A 24,299-nucleotide genomic window follows, 5' to 3' on the forward strand; every position below is an offset into this window, starting at 1 on the left:
AAAACAACGTTTGTTGGGGCGCCTGGGTGGCGCAGTCGGTTAAGCGTCCGACTTCAGCCAGGTCACGATCTCGCGGTCCGTGAGTTCAAGCCCCGCGTCGGGCTCTGGGCTGATGGCTCAGAGCCTGGAGCCTGCTTCCGATTCTGTGTCTCCCTCTCTCTCTGCCCCTCCCCCGTTCATGCTCTGTCTCTCTCTGTCCCAAAAATAAATTAAAAACGTTGAAAAAAAAAATTAAAAAACAAACAAACAAACAAAAAAAAAACAACGTTTGTTTGGAAGGTTTCCCGGGTGGCTCAGTTGGTTAAGCGTCCCACTCTTGGTTTCAGCTCAGGTCATGATCTCGCGGTTCATGAGTCGGAACACTGCGTTGGGCTCTTTACTGAGAGCTACAGAGACTGCTTGGGATTCCCTGGCATCCTCTCTCTACCTCTCCCCCACTCACAGTTTCTAGATCTCTCTCTCAAAATAAACAAACATTTAAAAAAACAGTTTTTGGGGGCGCCTGGGTGGCTCAGTTGGTTAAGCGTCCAACTTTGGCTCAGGTCATGATATCACAGTATGTGGGTTCGAGCCCCACGTTGGGCTCTGTGCTGACAGCTCAGAGCCTGGAACCTGCTTGGGATTCTGTGTCTCCCTCTCTCTCTCTCTGCCCCTCCCCCACTCATGCTCTGTCTCTCCCTCTCTGTCAAAAATAAATAAACATTAAAAAAAAATGGTTTTAATGATGAACAGTTGAGTGGCCATCATGCAGTCTACTCGCCTAAGTAAACTCATGCTTTTTTTTTTTTAATTTTTTAATGTTTATTATTTTTGAGAGAGAGCATGAGCGGGGAAGGGGCAGAGAGAGAGAGGGAGACACAGAATCTAAGCTGAGCTGTCAGCACAGAGCCCGACACGGGGCTCGAAACCACGAACTCTGAGATCATGACCTGAGCCGAAGTCAGATGCTTAACCGACTGAGCCACCCAGGCGTCCCAGTAAACTCACGCTTCATATCCAGTCTCTGCACTCAGTGAATGGAGCCCTTTGGTGTTTATACTGCGCTTTGGGGTCTTGGTGGATCACATGAGCCCATCTACCTGGCTGGCTTGCTCTACCAATTTTTTTTGGTCCACGTGTTGGACCTAGGCCGATGGACAGTGAATTTTCCTGTGGAGGCAGGCTTTTGCTTATTTATTTCATTTTTTTTAACATTTATTTATTTTTGAGACAGAGAGAGACAGAGCATGAATGGGGGAGGGTCAGAGAGGGAGACACAGAATCCGAAACAGGCTCCAGGCTCTGACCTGTCAGCACAGAGCCTGACACGGGGCTCGAACTCACGGACTGCAAGATCATGACCTGAGCCGAAGTCCGACGCTCAACCGACTGAGCCACCCAGGTGCCCCGGAGGCAGCCTTTTAAATGTTTCTTCCTTCTTTCCTCTTTCCCCCTCTTTTATCCTCCTATGATCTCATGTCTAATCTTAAACATTCAAGCGCTATTAACATGGAGTGCCGGAATGCAGCTTGGGGCACATGAGTCGTGGAGTTTCTCCAAAGTCAAGTTTGCAAACTGCTATTCATATAAATGAGTCTCCTAGTCCATCCCTATGTGCCTGCCCCCCCACCCCCGCAATAAAAGGACAAGCACATGGAGGTACCACAGGGCGGGATCATGAGGGACACAGTCTCTGTATTTCCCAGGATAAGCAATGCCCTGCCACGGCAACCAACAGCCTCGGAAATAAATGACTCAAATCAGCAAGGACCTTTCCTTGTTCCTTCGATACTCTTTTTTTTAAGTTTAATTATTCAGTTTTGAGAGAGGGAGAGAGAGGACAGAGAATCCCAAGCAGGCTCCACGCTGTCAGCACAGAGCCCGACGCAGGGCTCGAACTTACAAATCCTGAGATCATGACCTGAGCCGAAGTCGGACGCTCAACTGACTGAGCCACCCAGGCGGCCTTCATCTGATATTCTGAAGTGAGTCAAGGGGTCCTTCATCTCGCAGCTATACAATCTGAAACATATAATCCCCCACGGTTGCCAGAGGAGAAGAGAGAGATGGAAATGCACTTGGCCCTACGCCCAGCCGTGTAGGCTTGAAAGTGACCCTCTGCTCCTCATCCCTTGGCGTGTGGGCATCTGGTGAGCACTTCATGTCTCCGCCACGCTCTCTGGAGGCAAAGATGACTCAGGTCAGATCTCAGCTTTGTTCCTTGATGGCAGTTTGACCTTGCCAAGGGACATAATTCCCTGTAGTCTCCTCTTCGGCAAAAGGTGGTGGATGTTTCACAGAGGCCATGCCCGTGACTGGCGTCTGTATCTTAGGGTTGGAGTGAGAATCAAATTATTTACCTTATGCAAAGTGCTTAGGGCAATATCCGGCCCATAATAAGCAATAATGAGTGGTTTTTTAAAATGTGCTCTTTGATGGCGGTCAGCAAGAGTTGGCACATATGTGTTGTTTATTTCGTGGCCGGCCATCAAGAAGAAAGAAAGGATGAGCAAGGTAGAGGCTGAAGGAAAGGGCACTGCTCACGTTTGCTAACAGCAGTGACTTGAATTCTTCCACCACACTTGGTAGATGGTACTACACCCGAGAGCAGCGACCAGGCCCTTGTGGCGAGTCTGATCCGTCTACGTGGCAGACAGGGCAGCCCTGGGCGTCTTGAGGCAAGGTTGCAAAGCTTTCCTCTAAATATTTCTGAGAAGTTTGGATCCCTCTGTGTGTTTTTCTCACGAGATGGTGCATAATTTTCATCAGACCCCTGAAAAGGATCTGTTCCTCAAAACAGTTGAAAATCCATGGTCCCCAACACCCCATCAGCTGACCCTCGCAATGGGAAAAGTACACTTCAGGAACTGGGGAGTCTCCTGACAGAACGGATATAGTACCCGTGACCGTGAATGTGAACAGTCTATACCTCTTTTCGAGGGGAGGGAATCTGTAGGGGGGAGGGAGGGCTTTTTGAGCAGTTTGGGCAGGAATCTGTCCCTCAGGGATCCACAGCTCCCCTCCACCCTTGTCAGTCTCCTCCGCTCCCACCTTCTCTCATTGGGCAGATAATTGGAGGTAGAAGGCGAGGAGCTCTGAAAGATGGACTCTATCTCTGGAACAGTTACTGAGGACCTGGAAGGGCGGCACCAAGTCTCTTAGCAAAGTCCCTGGAGCCAGGACGGCCCCGGCTCCAGGGTGAGGGGTAGGCAGAGCAGCGGCAGGAACTGCAGACAGACAACATCTACTTTCTGCTATCTTCTCCAGAGTTGGCATGGGAGCAATCAAAGACTGGATGTGAGCCCTCTGCCATCATCACCCTACATCCTGCTGCTTCTCTGTGGATCATTAATGTGTTTACAAGCACATAGTTTTGTCTGAAGCATTTATTTACCCTTGTTATTAAGATGCGTGGGTTTCACCGGAAGCATCAGCTTTGAGGCCTTTAAAAGCACATGATAAAAGCAGGCATGCAAACGGGAGAATTCCGCCCACGGGCTGTGAGCGGGTAAGCTCAGCATGGCCAGCGGTGATAAAGGGAGAGGAAAATACAACTGAAAAACACACTTGAAAATTGTATTACATAAAATAATTTACTTCTCATTCAGAACGACCTTCTGGACCTGTGTGAGATAGCAGTCCAGGAGCACAGGTACAATCTGAAAGTCATGACCGTTAAAATAGGGCAAGATCAACGGAGTTACACGTTTGGATCCTGGAGTCGACCAGAGACAAAACTGTGGGAGAAAAGGGACACGGACGAAGGACTCTAGGAACACTGAAAGCAAGGACTGCCAGAGAGACAAGAAGGGCTCAAATGAGAAAACCTAGATCTTCGATACAGTGGGATCTGCATATACACACTCTGGCGTCTTCCTTCTGCGACCCGGCCCATTGGCTTAGGAGCCACAAGGTGCTCACGTGTGTCATCTATGCTGGAGGAATCGGTATTGTGCATGCAGGCGTGCGTGTGTGCTTCGGAGGCTGTGGTTTTACAAGAATGAGAAGAAAATTACTTCCTGGCCATTCATGAATAATTCAGGTGATATCCTGCACCCCCATTTATAAAACAATACAATAATAAAAACATTGTACAAAACATCATAAATAACATAAATGAGAAATTTTCAAGTATTTCATGTACCTTGAAAAGTTCCGAACAGTTCTAACAATCTATCTCTCTCTCTCTCTTTTTTCCCCTTTCTCTCTCATTTAGTCTGCAGAGCCTAAAAGGAGATACCCCAGGCTCTGTTAGTCCTGATGTTCGGGAATGGAATGAACAAGATCCTGCGCTCAAAAGAGAAACTTACAAGGGCTTCTCAGCGTGTGCAAACAGGTATCCCTTTATAAAATACAATCCTTCCCTTGCTGCTGGTTTCCAGGTGCAGGCACAGAGCCTGGACCCACGGTGGGGAAACCACCAACCACCCAGGGAAGAAAGGGGCCTCTTCTGATGGCTGAAGTCCTCAGGCAAAAACAAAATGAGGAGAGCACCTTGGTCAGGAGAGGGAAAAAGAGTCGAGGATAAAACTATTAACTCCGAAGTTCCGTGCCCTCGCTCAGCCAGTATCATCCAGCAGGTAGAGCTGGCGAGGCCCCACCTGCGTTTCTTCCTTCAGTTCAGACATCTTCTCTCCCAACTCTGTACCAACCCTGCCAACAATTATGCACCAAGCACCCAGTCAAAGAAGGGGAAGCCAGCGGCTTAGGGGCTGGAAAGTGCCGTTAGTAATAACCAGCCCAAGACAGAACTGCGGCAGTCAGGCATAAGACTCTTTAGGATATTTGCTCCTTAGAATACGGTTCAATCTGGGAGGCTCTCCGTGAGTAAACTACGCATGAAGTCCCTTGGCTGCTTCTCCAGCAAGATCTATGGAGTTTTACAGAATCAACTTTCCCCAGACTAGCATGCCTTTCTTGGCCTGCGTGGCGGCTGGTTCCGTTTGCCTGTTTGATTGCAGGATGAAAGGCCAGGGATCAGAACGTGCATATAAGTATGTGCACCCGCTCTAGTGATGAGCACCTAGGGTCTTTCCTATCTCTCCTTGCAGAAATACATATGTAATATACATAGACACATATACATAGAATGTGTATGTATGTGTGTGCAAATATATGTATATATGTAAATATGTGTATACGCATAAATGTAAATATATGTGCCTACATACATATATTTACACACACACATATACACATAATAGGTCAACCTCATCTAAACACTTAGAGTTTAGAGAAAGTGCCAACAGAATACATGTGCTTGTGGATGTCACATGAAATGTACCAACCAACAAACCTGAGGTCAAGCCGTTGGGAGGAGAGAGCTCCACGTCTTTGAAAAGCCACCCCTACAAAGCCATTATGTGGGTACTTGCTCACGTGGCACCCTAAAGGAAATCTGGGAAAACCGGACTGGAAGGAGGTCCTGCCCTGATGGGACACCGCAACACCAACACTAAATCTACTTCTTACATGGGAGTGACTCACACATGGCAGGCAGCACGAACACTAAGCTACAAGGTGGGTTAAAAGCCCTCGTGCTTAATACGGATCAATATTCGGCCTCAGGTTCTCCAGGCAGAAGTCTTGGCGCGTCAGCCTCCGGCGCCGTGTGACAATCAGGCGCACTGGGGGACCAGAGAAGGACAGTCTGCGGGACTCTTGGCTCCTTTCTGCTTCTCCGAGCCAGCGCTGGAGGAGTCGGCCAAATCAAGATAGAATCGGGACTTGAGGAAGCGGCGGTAGGAATCCTTTTCCATCAGGTTGAAAATCCTCTTCTGGGCCTCATCAAAGCAGGTTATCGTGGGCTCCAGCATGTTCCGGCTTGTCTCCTCCCTGGTGCAAGAATCCAGGTTTACCTGCAGGATGAAGGCCGAGACGTATTAGGTACGCTGCCCTGGGGAGGACGGGAGGCCGCATGCTTCGTAGTGAATCAGGAGTGTGCGGCTTCCATACCCCAGAAATGGAAAAACAGAACATTCCGCGCCACCCTGGCACCTGCGAGTGACAGACTATAAAAGGTTCATCTGCTTCTGGGCAGGCAGGGCACGACCCTCATTCTTTCCCACAAACTGGGGAGATTTATCAAAACACTCGTGAAGGGAGGTCATCCAAGTTACCCGGATAACAAAAGAGCTTTTTCTCTTGATGATTTACTTGAGGTGGTCGAGACCGTAATGACCTCTTCCACGGCTCTATCTTTTCCTTTAACTCGGGTCATCTAAAGGTCCATGCCATTCAATACCACTTGTAGGCAATTTCACCAAGACCCAGGGAGTTCTCTGCCACGAAGACCTACCTCTTTAGTGGCCTGGACTGAGATGAATTCATTATAGATCTTTTTCGCCTTGGGACTCAGTTTGGAGGGCGATTTGATTTTCTTGTACTCTTCACAGCTAATCCAGAAGTCAATGTTCTCCTCGCTGTATTCAGACTTCAAGAAAGCTTTGAAAGCCGCCAGCCCACCTGTGATGGGGGAGAGAGACCCACACTCATCACCACACTGACCGGCCTCCTGGACAGCATATTTCAGGAAAAGCCAACATGCTTGAGACAATAAAGCATGGAGACTTCAAACAGGCCCCTCTCTCCCCACTTTCTGGGGCATCACTTGGGGTCAGGTAACCTTAATCTGTTTGATATCTATTGGATCCCAGTTATACCTAGTGCTCTTTGCTCAAGGTGTGAAGTCTCATTCCAGAAAATGGTGTTTCTGAAATGCCCATGCAGCTACCAATTGCCAAAGTCAGTTGGAAAAGGAGATACTGAGGTCGACTCTGCAAGAAACGTCAGTATTTGGCATATTTTTTCCCTCTACCCTTTTTCCATGTGGTGAGAGACATGGGGTCCGTACGAACTTCTCATTACGTATCACGACGCTCTAGGGCACGGGAAAATTTTAAACAGACTGATTCCCCCGAGTCTGGAAGTCAGAGGAAACCCCACCCTTTCTGCAATTCCTATTAGATCAAATATAGTGGGAGACAACTTGGCTATCTAGAGAGCTTGTGTCCTCATTCTAGGGGGGAAGAAAGTCATCAGACTTACATTCATGGCTAATCAGGTTTTCCAGTGATTCAGCCCATTTTTTTACTTCCTCTTGGCTCACCCTGGAGACATTACAGAGACAAAAAAATAATAATGATAACTTTGAATGCTGTGATACAAAACTACGGCAAGAAATTTAAGATCCTGAGAAAAATGCGGGTATTTTATTTTCCATCTTGAGGATGCAATCTGTTGCCGAGGAGGGCAGTCTTTCCACTAAGTGCCTGGAAATTTCAAATGCAAATCTCGCTTCACTAGGACCATACCTTCTTTCTTTCCTCATAGAACATCTCTGACATTAAAGAGTTTATAGCCCGTGGGTTTTCCCCGAGGCCTTTTCTCTTACCTCTGACAAACCACCACTTTGTCCTTCTTGCTGTGGGAAGAATTATGTTCGCAGGAATCCGATTTCTGCAGCAGGAAACCCAGCCGATGTTTCATGTCTTTTGCACTGCACGGAAGAAGAGGAGAAAGAATAAAGCCAATTAGCTGCTTTACCAGATGCCCTCGTGGCAGAGCTCAAAGAGTCCATTACTAGGACAGGGACAGGAGAGCGGTTAATTTAGGAGATGGGGGGTGACGGTGGCGTGAACTCTCAGGAAAACGAGATCCCACTTCTGTTTCTGCCCGTGACTCACTACAAAACCCGGCGCCCGAGTCACGGCCCAGCCTGCTCTGTCTGCGACAGAGTTCTGACCCTCAGTCGGCGCCAGGAGCCCCTTCTGTACGCCTGTCATGTTGACCGATGGAACGCTTTGGCGCCTCTCATAGAAACACGCTGAAAACGTGACTGCTCTTCAGGTGATCTGTGGGCCTCAGAAAGCAAGCAGGAACTGTGAAATGTGGCGCGCCACCTTCTGGCCCGGGATCGCTTGTTTGCACCTGCCTCAGAGGGCCCTGCAGAAGCCCCTCCGGAGGGGAAAGGGCTGCGCGGTCCCAGCCTTGCACGAGGTGGGCGGAGCAATTCCGCAATTCTCACAGCGGGATACACAGCACGCAAGGGGGTGTGCGGCTCCAGCAGGGGGAGGAGGCGGCAACCGCAGATGCTCTGGCGAAACCTGAGCTCCTTCGGGGCTTGCTTCTAGAGCAATCCTCCGGGGCTGCCGCCGCTTTCCTGTCTAATATCTACACTGTAAGGCCGTTTACACGATAAAGGGCATCCGAGGCTTAAAAACCATAAAGGGAAGCAAGCCAGGGTCATCACTGCAGCTAGTGATTGTCTCATTCGAGCCGAGCTTCCAGTTTATTTGTCCCTGTTTAATAGGTAGCGAGGGGACGGCCGGGCGCATGACTCACTCAGAAAGAAGAAGCTTTTAATAAGTTTTTAAGCTCGACTTTCTCTCTCTGTTAATTATTCTTTGGCTTGGATCTCTTTTATTATAAAAGCCAGGACCTAGTGTTAAAAGAGAAATGTCATTGTAAAAGAAGTGAGAGGCTAGACGCTCCTCCTGAGAGGGAGAGAAATAAAGTCACAAGGATAAAGAGCCGTTTTAGGAAGGCTTCTGATGGATCAGTGGCTTCTCTATGCACGTTGCCCCAGAAAGTTTGAATTCCATTATGTTCGTGGACTGCCCCTATTTTCTCTTCTTTACAAGCCCATTTTTCCCTCCTCTGCTTCTCCAATTGGCCAGGGGATGCAAAAATCCTCCTTAATGATACCAATATATAATCACGAAGGCTCACGTGATTCTAAGACAGAAATACATTGTGATTCGGTCCAAACAGAACTGATTTCACCTTTCCGTGTGCTGGGTCAGGGTGAGACCTGAGTTACTAATCAGTGCAAGTCGTCTCATAAAGAGTTGGAAGTAGGCTTAGCAAGTATGTGACATCTGTCCTTCCAACACAGTGCAACCATAAGCAGAAAAACCAGCATGACTTCAGAGGTCACTGGAGTCAGGAAACCAGATCTGATCCGCACTCTGCCACGCACTGCCTGTGTGACCTTGAGCAGTTCATGCCCTTCTGCAGTCTCAGGCACTGATGCTAGGGCGAAGCACTGGACTATTTAACTTGCAGTGGACCAGCGAGGAGGGGGAAGAGCCGTCCACCTTGCTGATCAGAGGTTACCTCCCCTTAGCTCCTCGGGCAGACTCGTGCAATCTTTCATCTGTCCCCGAAAATCCTTCCCAGAGCGTAACTCTTTCCTGGCAGTCCTGTATTTTGTGAGGGTAATTTTATAGATGAGCTAACCGTAGCTCTATACGATTTGCTCTGTTCAGCTCAGGATAGGAATGGTGGAGGTCAGGGGCATTCGTTCCATAGGTGCTTCATTGTAAAAGCGGCCATGAAAGCGTATTTTTACAAAGAATATTCTTTCACACTCCTGAATATTTGAAAGGGAAACTTCTAAGAACTGCACACAAGACTGTGCTTTCTGGGATACTTCTAAACTGAAATTTAAGGTGATTTGTATTTGCAGGGAAACAAGGGGATGGTGTACCTACAGACTGACTTTCTATCTTTAACTGTAAGATGAAATAATGTAATATGCACCAGTTCTGCCTTTTTCTTCAGCTGGCTAATATACAAGCATTCTCTGAAAGCATTTATTTCTATCTTTTTAAAAGCCAAAGGCATACAAGGACCTATGAAGTAGCTTGCTTTATTTATTTATTTATTTATTTATTTATTTATTTATTTATTTAAATCAAGAGACAGTACATTGACACTACATTGACAAAAGTAGGATGAGATCTTCTACAGAACCCTTAACGATTTGTTAGGATCAATACTTTTCAACCACCATTCACATAAGGCATTTCAGGAGCTGGGGGAAGGGGCAGCGAGAGCAGGGGGACCCAGTATTGAAACTCATACTGTATTGTCACACTTGCTTATAAGAGCGTAAAGAGTGTTAGATACTGCAGCACCACACAGAAAGCACAGTGTGCCCATGTTGGAGCCAAGCCTCATTCTGGGGTATCTTTCCCTAAACAAGACCTACCCCCCCCCCCGCCCCACCATCGGGAAAGCTCAGAGCCATGATTCCACAGACCCCAGCGATGCTCAAGTATAATAACAACAATCACAGACCACCGCATTGAGTCCGAAACCCTCTGATCACTTCTTCCTTCGATCTAGCTTGGTGAGAGGATCGGGACGGTCCTCGAAACCGAGGTCAATATAAAACAACGCACAGGTGCCAACATCTGGGGAGCACACTCCTCCAGTTACAGTGTCCAGCTGGTCTCGGAGGAAAGCTGGCAGGTCGAGGCTCTCCTGACTACACTGTTTCTGATTCCAAAGAACGAGGTCGGCATGTGGTACAGGTAAGTAACTAAGCAAGTCTCCCCGAAAGTGTAAGGCGGGGAGTGGCTGAAAATGATCTTACCTCCTCAAGCAAGAGGCCGGGAGACCTGCAAGTCCTTTGCACATCTTGTTAGGCGTGGGATTCGCAAGCTGGGGAGGAAAGGCGGCAGGCAGGAGGCGCTGCGGCTTCTGTTTTGAGCTCCCCGGCCCTCCTCTCGCGGGAGACGCTGTCAGAAATCTGCGAGCTGCTAGCGAGGCTGGCGGGGTCCCTTTTATAGCCCAGCCGACGCCGCCCGGCCAATCAGACGGCAGTTCTGGAACCGCCCCCCCCACCCCCCTCCGCGCCGCCCGGCCATTCAGACGGCAGCTCTGAACCCCCCCCTCCCCTCCGCGCCGCTCGGCCAATCAGACGGCAGCTCTGAAACCGCCCGCCCCGCAGCGCCCGCCTCCCCGGCTGCAGGAGATGATCAGGGAGGTACTGACGCATCACCGTGCTAAGTGAACAGCCCGGGAGAAACCTTTTGCGAAGCGGGAGGAAGGAGAAGAAAAATGTGCTCAGTGTCCCTACCGATGTCGGTATGGGGTTTTGAATTCCTAGAAAAGGGGGAGGGGGAGGGAGAGTGTCACATGCTACGAAACATAGGTGTATTCATTCTAATATAAAAACAATGTCAAGGAAAAGTTGCCTCCTGGAAGGAAAGCTGGCAGCAAGACTCGGTGAGCTCACTTTGGCACCGAATCTCAATGCATTTCCTTTTTTTTTTTTTTTTTTTTTTTTGCATTAGAAATAGCATATCGCACGTGGTCCAAGCGCTCATCCTATTTCCAGAAGGGATTTGGCAGGAGCACAGTTTCCAGGCAGCGATGTGCAGAAGTTGCCCGGGGGGGTAGTCACATTCATGCAGGGACGTGGAGAGGAAAAGCTGGATGGCAGGCAGTTATATGCCCGGCAGCACAGAAAATTCCCCTTAGGGAAAGTGGATTAGCCACGTCTGTCATCAGCCTGACTGTGGAATACTTCTCTAGAAATCTTACTAGGAACAGAACTCAGCCTAGCACTGACTGTCTCTTATACGTCCATGTCTCCTGCCAAGAGCTGCAAGGCAGCAGCTTGAGGACCAGAGGAGGGAGTGAATGAACAATTATAGACACCCTCTTTCTTATTTGCAAATAGATGTGTATATTATTATGTCTTACAGAATTCAGGTCTCCAAACTGGTATATCAAGATATTGAAAGAGAGAGAGAGAGAGAGAGAGAGAGAGAGAGAGAGAGAGAGAAAGGGGCAAGAAAAGGTGTAATTCGCATGCATATTACCAGGCTTCTGAGTGAACATAAGAACATTTGACCCTACAGGTGGTTCTGACACCTGGACAATTAGTATCTTTCGTACATAATATGACAGACTGAATGTTCAAAGAAGCACGTGGGTGTTGTACATTCTGTAGTCGTAGCTCTGGTACCCACGCCAGAGTTACAGAGGGGTCTTCACCTTGCAGGAAGGCAATGCGTGGAAGGAGGGAATTAATTGCTACGTCAGACCCAAACAGCTTTCATTTTTTCAGTAGACGGGCTCCTGATCATAGCAGTATAGTGAGCTGTGCTTTACATATAAGAAGCAGGGACATCAAATGGTTTCAGTGGAGAAGGTGAAAAATAGACGGGTTCCAGTGAGATGCAAAGGTACCTGAGAAAATAGAAGGGGGAGTGATAACGAGCAATCTGCCTACCACATACATAACCCCTAGACATCCCGCACTGCCCACCCCCTTACCCTGGTCCATGGCTAGTAGAGCAAGGAGATGCCAGAGAAATATAGAAGTATGCATCTAGAAGATGTGTGTAAAATTATAGGAAAAATTCTCTGGCCTTCTCTAAGGCAAATGGGAAAAAAATTAGATTAGCTACTGGACACCTTTTCCTTGGGGTGTACCACAGAACACATAAATTTCTTTGTGAAGCTGACGGCTGTCCTAGGTTGTGTTGTGGAAGGGACTACAGTGCAATGCAGAGTGACAGAGGCCATTGGACCAAGGAAGGTAGACCCAGGGAGATGGACCGATCAGAACTGGCATCAAAGAGGAGAGAATAATTCACAGGGAGAAAAGTCACCCAAAGATAGATGAAGCCCTTCTTTGTGGACCTAGGCACCTAAGAGAGTGATTGTTCAGATAGTTTCATCTTAGGAACATGAAGGAAGACCCCATAAGAACTTTATACCTTGGACCTAGGTCAAAGAGAAGCTTGATTTGTCATAAATACAAACAGTGCCAATCAATGAGTTAAATGGGATTCAAGATCATCGAGGCTAACGCCTTCATTTTACCAAAAATGAAATAGAGGGGGAAAGTGACTTTCCAGGGTCACGCCTTCTAACTAACAGAGCTGGTTCCTGAAACCAGGCTATGTCTACTGGATTGTCTACTGTGCTATTGTATTTCTCACTGTCTTATCAAATGAGATAAACTATGTAAACAGAGGTATTTCTAAAATGGAAAGTGCTAAGCAAATATTTTTTTATTGTTAGATTATATACAGCAGATAACAAAATGCAGTATTAGTATTAGGCATTTCATTCAAGGAGATTCTGCCTGATTTTCTCTTGCTCTGTGACAGTGGGAGCTGCTTTCAGACCTCACTGCTCTGGTTCTCTATCAAAACCAAGTCTTTTGAACTTTGTGATTACCCATTAATCTGTCAAGGCATTTCATATTCATTCACTTCTTTAACTACAATGTCTTGAGCTCTTAAGAGCCTTAATGGTTTAAAGAATGTTTGGGAGAGCTTTATATAAGTTAACTTGTTTTACAATATGGGACTTGATGGTGTTTGAGGAGGCGAAAACGGGTACATCATGAGACCTTGACAATTTTCCACCTTCTTTCTCTGACATACACAAAGCCTCTCATTCTATTATTCTATGATTTGTCATTCTTGGATGATTCCTGGGATGCGGAATAGCTTCATTCTCAAAAGATCTACTTTGCATTTATTCATTTCTTTAAGACTGTATTTTGAGCACCTGCTCAGTGACAGGTTCTGTTTGAAGAGCAGTGGTTAGTGTGAACAAGGAACAAGTCCCCACCCCAGGGGAGTCTTCATCCAGGTGGAAAAAGCCAAAAAATAAATGCCTAATTCCAGATTTTGACCCATGCCATGAAGAAAATAAGCAAGTGATGTGACAGAGAGTAACCGGATGGCAAAGGACTCTTGTAGCCAAGGCGATCAGAAAGCCCTTTGAAGAGGTGGGATCTGAAATGAGATGTGATGGGTGAGAAGAAATGAGCAATGAGATACACCTAGGAAGCAGCATTCCAAATAGAGATCAGAGCAGAGGAAAATGTTCTTTCTCTAAATTGGGAGATACTGAAAGGGGACCAGCGTGGCTAGAAGATTGAGGACAAGGGGAGAGTAGCATGATACAGAGGTGGAGGCGTAGAGGCCAGATCCTGCAAGGACTTGGTCCAGAGACTGGACCTTATGGCCATGCAGTGGAAATCCACTCAAGGGATTGAAGCAGATGACAGGCATGAGCTGGTCACCGTGGTTTTTGTGGAAGTATGGACTGAGGGAAGAACATGGGAGCAGGTAGACCAGTTAGAAGAATGAGAAGTTTGGATCCTAGCTCATGAGTTCAAAATGAGCATTTACTTTACAAATACTTATTAGATAGTGTGCTAGATGTTCTGCTAGCATCTAGTAACCTAAATATGAATCAGAAATGGGCTATATTTTTCAGAAGCTCATACTCTCATGGGGGAGAACAAGGTTGAGTGTCATTATTATAAACTTGTTTTTAGAAAATTCAAGGAAAGCACAGAGGGTACAGATAAATGCAACGTTGGAAATTCGGGACAGTTTACACAAAGGATGTTAAAAGATGAATAGAGACTTAATAGGTGTCTATATAAAGAAGAGAAGAGCACTACAATAGAGAGCACAATATTAACAGCTAATTTTATTGGGCACTAACTTTACAGGGCACCGTCGTAAGCACTATATATTAGAACTCACATATTCCTCATAATTCTTCTTGAAAGAAGGTCCTACAGTGATCCCATTTTACAAATGAGACATAGAAGGTTTGAGGAACTTACCTGAGGTTACATATCTCCTAGGTAGTGGTGACAGGCCAGCTCAGACAGTCCGGGGTCTCTGCTATGCTTACCATGGCCACGAAGGATGAAAGAAAGTATACCGTTTATGACCACAGAGATGTCACGTGTAACCCTGGCTCTGGGGCAGAGGGAGAGAGAAATGAAGCTAGCGAACACTCTGAGACCTGAAGGGTGTTTCTCATCACAGTGAAGACCAGACTTTACCCTGTAGTTGTGGAGGGGCTAGGCAAGGTATTCAAACACATCATATTAGCGTTCTAGAAGTAGAATTTGGGAGGCACTGCCAGGGGATAGAGACAAAGTGGCAGAGAGTTTGAAGGCTACTGCAATAGTCCATGTGAAAGATGATGATGGTAAAAAATACTACTGCCCAAGACTGATGTGAGCATCCAATGAGGTAACGCATGAAAAGTGCTCCTTATACTAAATGCTCAGCATCCGGAAGGTATTGTTGGCCAGAACGCTGTAGACATATTGTTTCCTACTGAGGGACATTAAACCACACAGGATGTGAGCTGTGTGTGGCCCCCAGGTAGGTTTCTAGTCCCCCCCCTCCCCCCCCCCCCCCCCCCCCCCGCCCCATTAGCTCAGGGAAAACATAAGAAAACATTGCTTAAGCCCTTAGGGGATCTGATATGAGGAAATAAGCTATTGTGGCAGGCACTGGATCCTTCTCCCAGGTTTTAAAAAGGGCACCTCTGTCCGGGAGGGCAGGATGCAGACTGAAGCTGGGCCTTAGGCAACATTCACAACATCTCAGATCACAATTTCCTCTCAGCTGTTAGAAACCTCCCCCACTTAATTGTTTACTACAATGGCTGGGACATCAGTGAGAGTTCAGGTTATTGATTTTTGAGGCTAGAGAGCAAATATAACCCACTGCACAATGCTGTCCACCAAGAAAATGAACGGGGACTTCCCCCGTGTCTCCCTTCTGGGAAGTGTGTCCCAGTCTCTGCCTCAGGCTTGGTGGTCACTTGGAGGAAATCAGAGCCCCTCCCCCTGCCCCTGGACTGCGACCCGGTGACTCAATTTCTCCTGGGTGGTGTCATACTTCATTAGCTGGGGGAAAAAATTCTTTCCTAAGAAGTAAGGGAAGAACCAAAATACCCTTATCCCAAAGATTTCATCTTTCTTATGCAGAGCTTAGCCCAAGATAGTAACAGTAGTTTCATAAGAGTTCATTTACATTGCGTTAGTGGAAAGAGAAGATGTCATGGAACGTGCTTGAACTTCACAGTCAAGCAGACTTGGATTCTAATTCTAGCTCCTCCGCGTACTGGCTGGGTGGTCTTGCAAACGAAGGTAAATGTTCTGAATTCCAGCTTCTTGGTGTGCAAAACAGGATACTAACAAACGATCTGAGAGACCTACTCGGTAGTACTTGCTGAATGAAATGTTCGGATGGTACAATACAATGCCACAGTGATCAGGAAGACTTGGGAATCTCAAAACTTATAAATTATTATCAGAACTATAGTACCAAATTTTATATGAGTTAGCATCATGATCATTATTTGTCTCCTTAAAAAAACAAGCCTGGGCTCCCGCTGGCTCTCAACTGAAAACGTAAACTTCTTAGCATGGCCCTCCAGGACTGTGCCGATTTCGTCCCCCCTGCCCCTGTATTGTTCATCATATTCATCCCAGGCTTCCGAGGCTTCCCCACATATCTGTGTATTTTCCCTCCTCCACGCCTGGACTCATACTGTGCCATCTACCGGTATGACCTCACAATTCCCTGCCTGTCCTACTGTCTTCCTCTGCCCTCAATCCTCATCAATCGCTCCCTCTTTTGTGCTCTGCCAGCACCATGCTGGAACCTAACCTCTATTTAACTCCTCCTTAAGTCTGACTGTGTTGCCTTAGCTTGTAAGGTTTACGTGAACGTTTATGTTGAACATCTACTATGGGTCTGGAAAGGCTCTCACTGCGGGTGACATTAATCCAACAAATGCATACAGATGCCCTCTGTGTGCTCAGTAGCATCGTAGGCGGTAGGGACAGAACCAGACCCTGCACTCTTTGATCCTACATTCTGGTGGGGAGATGGCTGGCAAAAATAAGCATATAGGCAAATAAATAAAAGAATTACGAATTGTGATGAATGCTTTTAAGGAAAAAAAAAAAACAGAACAAAGGATGCCTTAAGAAATAAAAGGGTAAGGAATCCCACTTTATATTGGATGAAGAAGCAAGGTTTCTCTAAGAAGGTAATATTTAAACTAAGAGCTAAAATACGGGAAAGGCACTAGTTATGCAAGTAATGGGGCATCCCAGGCAGAAGAAACCAAGGCAGGCCCTGAGGCCAGAAAAAGTCCGATGCATAGAAAACCACAGAGGCTAGGATGTAGTGAGTAGGAACTGTATAGACAAGGTTAAGGAGTTTGAGAGGGCCCCAGGTAAGAGGCTTGAATTTTATTTCCCCTACAACGTTGGGGGGGGGGGCATGTGCATTTTATGACTCACATTTCATGGCTTTCTGGTTGTTTGTTGTTGTTTTTGTTGTTTATTTTTGAGAGAGAGAGAGACAGAATGCAAGCAGGGGAGGGGCAGAGAGAGACAGAGACACAGAATCCGAAGCAGGCCCCAGTTTCTGAGCTGTCAGCACAGAGCCTGACGCGGGGCTCGAACTCACGAACCGTGAGATCATGAACTGAGCCGCAGTTGGACGCTTAACCGATGGAGCCACCCAGGCGCACCTCTCTGGCTCTTTTATGGAAAAGAGACTGCAGGGTATCAACAGGTTGTGAAGGAAACTGGAGAGATTGTCTAGAGAAGGGATGTCTCCTGCTTGCACCAGGCAGGAGAAAACTCCATCCCTAACGGTGAAGAGCTTGTGTTCTGGTGGCAGAGAAAGTCACGAAACCATTAATTTCAGGAAAATGCCAAACATTCACAAACAGGGATAATCACGGGTGCCAGGGGAGCATGCGATCGTCATGGATGGGAACTGAGTCTTGCACATGTGCATTTGGTGTAGCTTATGTGGGTGGTGTGCTAGGAGACCCCCATTCCCGCCCCAGTTAACTTCTCTCACTGCCCTGATGTTGGTTTCTTGAGTCAGGCAGGGTCCAGAACGCCAGGCAAATGCTGACGAAGGTTCCCAAGCACAGGAACTGCCCAGAGATGACTCCTCAGTGGGGTGGAGAAGTTGGTAAGGAGGCCAGGGAAGCAGCATAGGGATTCGGGATCCAGGCAGCGGACGATGGAGGGACAGGACAAGACAGGGAAAAGGGAAGATGGAAACAGCATGGAGGCTTGGGCAAGACACACATACTTGACCTTGGTGCTCCCCACTCCGCCAGCTTCCAAAGCACTGGCAGGTCGATTACCATCCAGCTTAAGACCTCCTTCCATACGCCTACCCTGAGCATTCCAGTTAAATGTCAGCTTCTCTTTTATGCAATTGCCATCTCTGCTGATTTAGATGATACACCGCTTTGGTTTATGTTTTTAAGCCTCACCATTCGGGTAAACTTGTGAATCCTTTACGTGCTTGGTGCTGTCTTTGCACAGCATTAAGCTCCTAGTGGGGCCTCCAGACTGATTGGCCTGGGCCGTGTTAGCAACGGTGACACCACCTAAGGGCACCCGCTTCCCCTGGTAGGTAATTTGAGGTGTTGTCGCCCTTTCCCTATAGCTGTCTCTAGAATCTGTGTTATAAAACCGTTTAATTTTTTTCAAGAGTCAGACCCAATGGGTTTCGTGGTGCTGCAATTCGTATCTGTATGATCCAAGAAGGGTTTTGGAATGTTCTGATGGAAAATAACAGCAAGAGAAACAGTATCCCTAACAACATGAAATGGTGATAACTGGCTGAAAAGCAGGAGCTCTGGGCTCTGTTTAGCTCTGGCTGGCAATGGGGAAGGATTAGATTGAATGTCTAAGTTCTTTGGTCCTCCAGGTCCTTTTCTACCTTTCTGCTCCTTTTTTAGGCATGCATAGAAGGCACTAAAATGTGCTATCCAGAAGGAGATGACGAGGACACTGAAGAGTACACTGTGGGGCCCTTGGGCGGTTCAGTCGGTTAAGCATCCGACTCTTGATTTCTGCTCAGCTCATGATCTCACGGTTCGTGAGTTCAAGCCCCGCTTCCGGCTCTGTATTGACAGCATGGAGCCTGCTTGGGCTCCTCTCTCTCTCTCCCTTTCTCTCTGTGTCCCTCCCCCACTTGTGCTGTGTCTGTCTCTGTGAAAATAAATAAATAAGCAAATAATGGAGCACCTGGATGGCTCAGTGGGTTAAGCGACCGACTTCAGCTCAGGTCATGATCTCACAGTTCGTGGGTTCGAGCCCCACGTCTGGCTCTGTGCTGACAGCTCAGAACCTGGAGCCTGCTTCCAATTTTGTGTCTCCCTCTCTCTCTCTCTGCCCCTCCCCTACTCACACTCTGTCTCTCTCTCTCTCAAAATTAAACATTAAAAACATTAAAAAAATAAGTAAATAAAACTTTTTTAAAAAATTAAAAACTTAAAAAAAAGATTACAGAAAGAGTACACTGTGATGAGCACTAAGTAACGTATAGAATTGTTGAATCACTATATTGTGCACCTGAAACTAATGTAACACTGTATATTAATTATCCTGGAATGAATGAATGAATGAATGAATGAATAAGTAAATAAATAAACTGTATGATCCAGCTCAAAGAAGAGAGCTAAGCTGATCTCAGAAGTCAGCCCTAAATGACTATGATTCCACACCAGACGAGGGAGCCCCTGGGGAAGAGAGAGTTGGCCTTCGAAAGTACCGGCATGCGGCACTGGCATTTATGCGGGACCCACTCTAGCTCTAGACTTTCTGTGTCCTTCCTATGGTGGCTGCCTATTTATTTTCATCCTCAGGTTTGGCTTTTGCACTTTCTTGATTCGAACTTCAGTGTTTCTCACACTGCATGCAGTTGTCTGAAACCGGACATGTCCTGTACCCCAACCCTGCACGTCACCGGCTCCCTCTGGGCCATGCTCCTTCATTCCAACCTGTGGGCCGGCCTCTAGGTTTGTGCCCTCTGTCGCTCTCAGCCACTCATCACAACAGCTCATCCCCGGGGAGCACTCCGCAGGCAGGAAAATGCTGCCCAGCTCCCTCAAAGGGTAGGTATCATTGCGTGTCCCTTTCACACACGAGGGACCCGACCACAAAGACGAAAGAAATATGTTTCATGGTTACACATCTAGGAAGTCACTGAGCCAGGATGAAGCTCAGGCGCCTTGGGTCCAGAGGCCATGCTCTTGACCCCTAGGCAGTACTGCCTCTCCTTCTGGCTGGGCTTCTCTGCCTGGCCACGAGCTACCAGAAGCTTCTCATCTCGTGTGCTTGCTTGTTGCAATGATATTTCACGTGTCTGCGTTCACTTCCTTTCTTCCAGGGAATCAGAATGATGGAGCCAGCCCCTCAAGCCTGTGAATTAAACTTCCCCTGTCTACTTTCAGCGACTCTATTTATTTAAAAACATTTTTAAGGTACAGTTGACATACGGCATTACGTTAGTTGCCGGCGTATCACATAGCGGTTTGATGATGACACACCTTAGGAAGTGCCCACCACCATGAGTGTGATCACCATCTGTCACTGTACGATGTTATTACCGTATTATTGACTGTATTCCCTATGCTGTACTTAACATCTCCGTGACTGACTGACTTTATAACCGGCAGTTTGTGCCGCGTCGTCCCCTTTGCCTGTTTTGCCCATCCCCCACCCCCACCCCTCCCCTCTGGCGACCACCAGTTTGCTGTCGTCCGTGTCTCTGAGTCAGTTTCTGCTTTTTGTTTGTCTGCGCTTTGGTTTTGTTTTCCGGATTCCACATCTAAGTAAAATCATATGGCATTTGTCTTTCTCTGCCTGATTTCTTGAATGATTTTCATTTTCCCTCCCCCTCTCGCACTGGTATAATTAAAAAACCGAAGTGAAGGCTGGGTAAGAAGGAAGGAACAATTCTGGAGGTCTTGTAAATTCATGTGGTCGTTCCTACCAGGATAAATTCCTCTGAGAATAAGTCTTATTTTGAAAGGTTGGGCTTTTTTTTTTTTTTTTTTTTAATGTATCCTCTTTTTTATATTTATAATTAGTCATTTGATTTGGCAATTAAGGTGTAAAAATCATTGTATCTGTTTCTAGAAAGGTCAAGTTTTAAGGAGACACGGCCACAAAACCCTAACATGAGAACCCATCCGAGGAGCAGCGATCAAGCTCCACCCCTCGCTTCTGAGCTCAAAATGACCCAGCGAAAGGTCTTCAGGGAGGTGGTTTTGCAACCCTTGTGGGAGTTCTGACCTGGGCTCAGGTGTGAACAGGAGGACGTGTTGCCCCGTGTCAGTCTACGGGGACAGCTATCCCTCGCTTCACAGGAAATAACAGGAATTGAAATAGTATCATCGGGCCGAGGTGTTGACCTAGAAATCCGGAAGGGCTGTCCCACAATATATAGTTCATGTGCCTTGATTGTTTTTGAGGAGCGTTGATGGGTTTTGTTGAGTCATAAAATGACCTCAGCCATTTCCTCTTAAAATAACCCATTTCTATAACACTTCACAGTTTGTGAAGCACTTTTTTCTACATTATCTCATTTGCTTTCCACATCAAACTCAATATGTCCGAAATTGAAATAATTTCGCCCTCGGAAAGCCACTCTTCGGTGTTCTTTATTCCCGTCAATCCACTCCTGTGATGTTTTTACTCTGCCTTTCCTCTCCAGGCCTTATTAACCTGGTTCAGGCCCTCCTCGCGTGTCCCCTGGAACAGATACTTCATTGCTTTTATGAGTAAGAGTGCTCCTGATTCCAATGAAATCTTTAGGCAGCACATCAGTAATAGAACAGAGTTACATGAAGCAGCTGGCCGGACACAGCTTTCAGCCCCCACAGAGCTTCTTCTGAACCCCCTGAAGTTTTATTGGAACATAGTCTCGCCCATTCGCTTATTTTTTTCCGTCTACATCTGCTTTCATTCTCTGGTGGCAGAGTTGGATGGTTGCAATACAGACTATCTGGCTCAGGAAGGCTAAAATATTTACTATATGGCCTTTCACAGGAAAAACAAAAAACAAAAACAAAACAAAACAAAACGTGCTGGCCGCTGACCTACTTACAGTAGAGCAAAAGTATACTAGACAGGCTTCCATATGAACTCTTCTTTCTGTAATTCATCCATCTAACAAATTATAGTCATATCCTGCCTCAACAAGTTTATTTCACTAACTTTCTACGAAAGAAAGTTTAAGTTTCATAGCCAAGACTATTGGAAACATGACTTCACGTTCCTTTTCTGCATTAATTTCCAGTCCCTTCACAAACACTCTGAAATATTGATTTTTCTCTCTAAATGGTCCATGCTTTCTATTTTTTTTAATGTTTATTTATTTTTGAGAGAGAGAGACAAAGAGTATGAACGGGGGAGGGGCAGAGAGAAAGGGAGACACAGAATCTGAAGCAGGCTCCAAGCTGTCAGTACAGAGCCCTACGTGGGGCTCGAACCCATGGACTGTGAGATCCTGGCCTGAGCCAAGGTTGGACGCTTAACCGACTGAGCCACCCAGGTGCCCCACTCCATGCTTTCTTATACCCACGTCATTTTTATCTAGGAAAAGCCTTCTTGCTTTTCGCTACCCAATCTTCAAACTCAATACCCCTTCAGAAAGTTTCTTGAGCCCACAGTTAAAAAGGGACCTCCTTCCTTGTATCACTACCTATCATGGCATTGAGCAATTTCTATTCCAATTACACACACACACACACACACACACACACACACATGTTCTTTCTTTTACTGTCTTATAAACTCATTGATGATAAAAGGCTGACCATATTTCATCCCTGCAGAACTCACTGGTATCTAGTCTTTATCTTGCATTTAACAAGGTTAAGGTAAAGAGCTGCTGAAGGAATAAACCTGTGATCTTGGGGAGTAAGAACTATTATAACATACATTTTACAAGTGAGTAAATAAAGGATAAGAGGTGTGTCAGTCAAGATAACTTCGATTCTACCAAAGTAACATACAGCCGCGAATCCAAATGCCCTTAAAAGAACAAAGACTTCTTTCTTGCCCTTTCCACGTGTCCCTTGACATCAAGTGTGGCTGGGTTCACTGTAGTTCTTGACTCTGAGACACGAGCTCTGTCTGGAACATTGCTGGTGTTCGTGGCACAGGGAAAAGAAAACAGCAAATTGTACACTCTCTCTGAAAGCTTTTTCTTGGGAGTGATATATATTAGTTCCGTCAGTATGTCATTGATCAAAGTAAATCACACAACCAAGTTTGATGTCAAAGGGGAAGGAAAGTATAATCTTGCCCCTAGGAGGGGCGGCAGATTGTTTTGAATGACAACAAAGCCTACCACAAGGAGGTTAAATGACTCGTCCAAAATCACACCACTAGTGAGTGACAGAAGGGGCACTTGAAAGGAAGTCATTTGATGTAGAAGCCCAGTTTCTTATTTCCACTCTGTCATAAAGCAAACAGACTACCAGGGGGAGCAAGGCAGTGATTACGGGAGCAGCTCTGCTCTTGCCACGTGAGCTGACCCACCAGCCAGGAGCCCTTGAAGGGGAGAAAACAGATGAGATCAGTGATCTCTTTAGGTTCGTTCCTTTATTGTATCACAAGTGGAGAATCAACTCTTGCGGCCATGGATGGAAATACAGGAAGTGACAGCTTCTATTATTGTTGATTGCCTTAAGAGGCTGCTGGGAGCAGTGAGAATGCAGTAAATGGAATAAAGCTTCAGCCACATCACCCAGGCTCTAAATACCATTACCGGCTTTCGGGAACAGAAAGGCAGGCGGAAGCTGGACGACACAAGGATTTGTAGGGAAGCGTATCGGGCTGAGGGTGGCTTTGCTCATGTATGTCTCTTTAAATGTCCTCATCTTCCTATTAATGGCAACATTATTTGGATGTGGTTCATATAAGCAGAGCGGATTTCTGGCCATTTTTATGGAGAAAATAGTTAATTAGCAAATAGTTAATTAGCTTCTACTTTGCTGGACCCAGGGAACAAGATAGATAGAATTCCTGACCTCGCAGAGATTATAACCCAGTCCAAAATGCAGATGTGAAGTAACACATCATTATGAGCATATCGAGAATGAAAAGAGAACACAGTAATAGCAGACACCCTTGGTGCTCCGACAAGATTCTCCTGAATCCCTTTTCCTGTTTCTGTGAGCTTCTCCCCCAAGTTCTGAATGTCTTCACTTCCACCCGCCTGCACCTTAATTCTTCTCTTGGGAGCACCCCTTCAGGACGCTGGAGCGGCTTTGGTAACAAGCTCAAAAGTGCGGGTCGCCTAGGAGTTTAAGTGCCTTTTCCCAGTGATTGTTAGGAGAATGTGAAAGCCAAGCTCACTTGCTTTCCTGGGGAAAACAGCCAGAGGCACAATTCACACTACAGAGTTCCCCTGACCAGACTGCTGCTGGGCCTTTGATCAAAGTGTACCCTTGCTGGATGTCAAGGCCATGAGGATGTACCCCTCAGACACACTGACCGATGGCCCCTGCTGCTGCCTCTGAAATCCATCATTGGGTTTGTACCGAGGCCTCACTCCCCCCAGGCTGTTCCCAGCCAGTAAACGTGAAGGGACACGAGAGCGGGAGACACAGGATGCCTCTGACAGGTGACTTTGGCTCAAGGTCTATTTAACAGTCTCAGCGAATTTTCCATAGACTGGACAGAAGTCTAGGGCTCTCTCCCACCCATTTTCCTTCCTTTTCTTCCTCACTTAAGGTCAGACCCACCTCACAGCCGTATGACTGTCCCAGCCCCTTCTGACTCCCCTTACTCATTTCCTCTTATAAGCATTTCCCCAATAAAACTCTCCACTACTTAATCCCATCTTGGTATCTGTTCCTCAGAGGATCAGGAATAACATACTGGGCTTCCCTATCCTTCCTCCCACCCC

The 24,299-nt window shown here is 46.7% G+C and overlaps 1 protein-coding gene across 3 annotated transcripts; it reads right to left on the reverse strand.

The window, feature by feature from the left end:
* Positions 1-5,129: 5,129 nt before the first annotated feature.
* RGS4 (regulator of G protein signaling 4) lies at positions 5,130-10,511 on the reverse strand. Of its 3 annotated transcripts, none has more exons than XM_007075663.3 (5): positions 10,361-10,511; positions 7,373-7,477; positions 7,027-7,088; positions 6,278-6,444; positions 5,130-5,837 (listed from the first exon to the last, which is right to left on the reverse strand). In XM_007075663.3, exons 1-5 carry the CDS (start codon positions 10,402-10,404, stop codon positions 5,598-5,600), a joined length of 618 nt encoding a protein of 205 aa, XP_007075725.1. In that variant the 5' UTR covers positions 10,405-10,511; the 3' UTR covers positions 5,130-5,597. The 3 variants fall into 3 exon arrangements, with proteins under 3 accessions (XP_007075725.1, XP_042832048.1, XP_007075726.1); XM_042976114.1 differs by lacking the exon at positions 10,361-10,511 and adding an exon at positions 7,724-7,879; XM_007075664.3 differs by lacking the exon at positions 6,278-6,444 and having other exon boundaries at positions 5,675-5,837.
* Positions 10,512-24,299: the final 13,788 nt, after the last annotated feature.

Source organism: Panthera tigris, chromosome F3 (genome assembly GCF_018350195.1).
Source record: "Panthera tigris isolate Pti1 chromosome F3, P.tigris_Pti1_mat1.1, whole genome shotgun sequence".
In the NCBI taxonomy this organism is placed as follows: Eukaryota; Metazoa; Chordata; class Mammalia; order Carnivora; family Felidae; genus Panthera; species Panthera tigris.

Excerpts from the sequence above, each read along its gene's own strand:
- RGS4 (XM_007075663.3), bottom strand. The coding sequence starts at position 10,404 with ATGTGCAAAGGACTTGCAGGTCTCCCGGCCTCTTGCTTGAGGAG. Across the intron at positions 7,478-10,360 it reads CCGGCCTCTTGCTTGAGGAG|TGCAAAAGACATGAAACATC; the intron begins GTAAGATCATTT and ends TCTTCCGTGCAG. Across the intron at positions 5,838-6,277 it reads CAGTCCAGGCCACTAAAGAG|GTAAACCTGGATTCTTGCAC; the intron begins GTAGGTCTTCGT and ends TTCATCCTGCAG.